The sequence below is a fragment of the Numida meleagris genome, unplaced genomic scaffold (assembly GCF_002078875.1).
Source record: "Numida meleagris isolate 19003 breed g44 Domestic line unplaced genomic scaffold, NumMel1.0 unplaced_Scaffold924, whole genome shotgun sequence".
Classification (NCBI taxonomy): domain Eukaryota; kingdom Metazoa; phylum Chordata; class Aves; order Galliformes; family Numididae; genus Numida; species Numida meleagris.
Window position 1 is genome coordinate 1,103 of NW_018365139.1, and position 1,946 is coordinate 3,048.

A 1,946-nucleotide genomic window follows, 5' to 3' on the forward strand; every position below is an offset into this window, starting at 1 on the left:
TCAAAACCTCCTAAATTTAAACCTATTTTTCAGCCTTTCTAGTTCAGATCTTCCTATTTNCAAGGGGGAGAAAATGGGAATTTCAAGGGGGAGAAAATGGGAATTTCAAGGGGGAGAAAATGGGAATTTCAAGGGGGAGAAAATGGGAATTTCAATGGGGAGCAAACTGAAAGTTACTCTTGATTTCAAATCAGTTCCACCGATTAGCGGTAGAAATTCGATTTCACCATTGAATTTGCAAAATTGAGATGCAGAGATGGAAACTGGAGGGTTTGGTGGCACTTACGGCGCAGAGTTCGGTGTTGTGGTTCCGGGAGAAGGGGTAGAACGCGCCCACCTGCATCCAGCGCCGGCACAGCTCCTCCGTCGTGTCCTCAAAGAACCCACAGATGTCGGCACCGACCTTAAGCACAGAGCAAAGCACGGAATAAAACAAGAATAAGAAAAAAAGAAAAAAAAAAAACAAAATAAATTAAAAAAAAAAAAGGGGTTCAAAATTTCAAATTCCGATTTTTGAACTCCAATTTTCAAAATCCAGATTTCAAAACCCAGTTTTCATAAGCTGATTTACAGAACCCGGATTTCTAAACCTCAGCATTTCAGAACCCAAATGTCAAAACTCAGTTTTCCGAAGCCCAAATGTAAAACCTTGATTTTCAAAATCCAATGATCAAACCCCATTTTCAAAACCCGGATTTCGAAGTTGAATTTTCAAAACCCGGTTTTCAAATCCAATTTTCAAGACACAGCTTTCAAAACCCAAATTCTGAAGCCCAAATTTCACAGTCCAAATTACAAACCCCTAATTTCAAAAATTTCAAAATCCCGTTTTCAAAATCCGGTTTTCTACCTTCAAATTCAAAACTTCAGAATTCAGTTTTTTGAAATCCAGATTTTGAAATCCAGATTTTGAAATCCAGATTTCAAGCCTCAAACTTCGAAATGGTGTTGGGGTGAAACAAAACCATCTTTAAAGGTCATTCCGTGACGTGAAGAGGTTTATGCAGGCGGATTTATGCACGTCAATTCTCACAAATTGGTTAAAAGTCACCAAAAATCGCTAATTCCTTACGTAGGGGATCCCAAAGAGCCCGAATTCCAGAATTCCGGGGATTGACCACTTGAGCTGATCCCATGATGCCGTGTTGTCCCCCAGCCAATGCCCCGAGTACTTCCCCGATCCCACATACGTCGACCTCGAGAGGAGGAAACTCCGTTTGCCGGGAAACACAGTTTCGATGGCCCTAAAAAAAACAGAAAAAAAAAAAAAACAATTCCAAAAAAGGCAGAATTAGCTAAAGAATTCAAAGGATATTCTGTTATTTCCTGTAGTACTTGACATTTTCAAAGTTTCCAAAAATTTCAACTCAAATTTCAAGGTGAATTTGAAACATCTCAACTCAAATTTCAAGGCCAATTTCAAACATTTCCATTCAAATGTCAAGGTGAATTTGGAACATCCCAATTCAAATTTCCAAGTGAATTGGAAAGATTTCCGCTCAAATTTCCACGTGAATTTGAAACATTTCCACTCAAATTTCCAACACCCATTCAAGTTTCAAGGAACAATTCAAACTTTAAAGAAACTCGATTCAAAGATCAACTCAGTTTTTAAAAAATCCATTCAAATTTCAACTCGCATCTCCCAAAATTTCAATTCAAATTCAGAAAAAACACCTAAAATCTCAGAAGCTTTTGTTCGGATTTCAACACAACTCATTCAAATTTCAAAGCTTTTCATTCTAATTCAAATTTGGATCTCAAAAATTCCAGATTAGATTTCAAATTTTGCAACGGAGAACAGAAAAAATTCATTTCCAATTCCAAAACGCTATTCAAATTTCAATTCAAATTAAGAAAATAAAAATCACAAAGATTTCAGTCTGAATTCCAAAGAATCTCACTCCAATTTCGGAACATTTCGTTCCGATTTGAATTTGGATCTC

The 1,946-nt window shown here is 37.0% G+C and overlaps 1 protein-coding gene across 1 annotated transcript; it reads right to left on the minus strand.

Moving 5' to 3' along the window:
- Positions 1–286: 286 nt before the first annotated feature.
- Positions 287–1,244, minus strand: LOC110392076 (alpha-glucosidase-like; the record flags this gene model as incomplete). The annotated part of the gene is made up of 2 exons (XM_021384033.1): positions 287–403; positions 1,073–1,244. Coding segments are annotated over 2 exons (289 nt in total), but the record flags the coding sequence as incomplete, so codon positions are not given.
- Between the last annotated feature and the right edge of the window lie 702 nt (positions 1,245–1,946).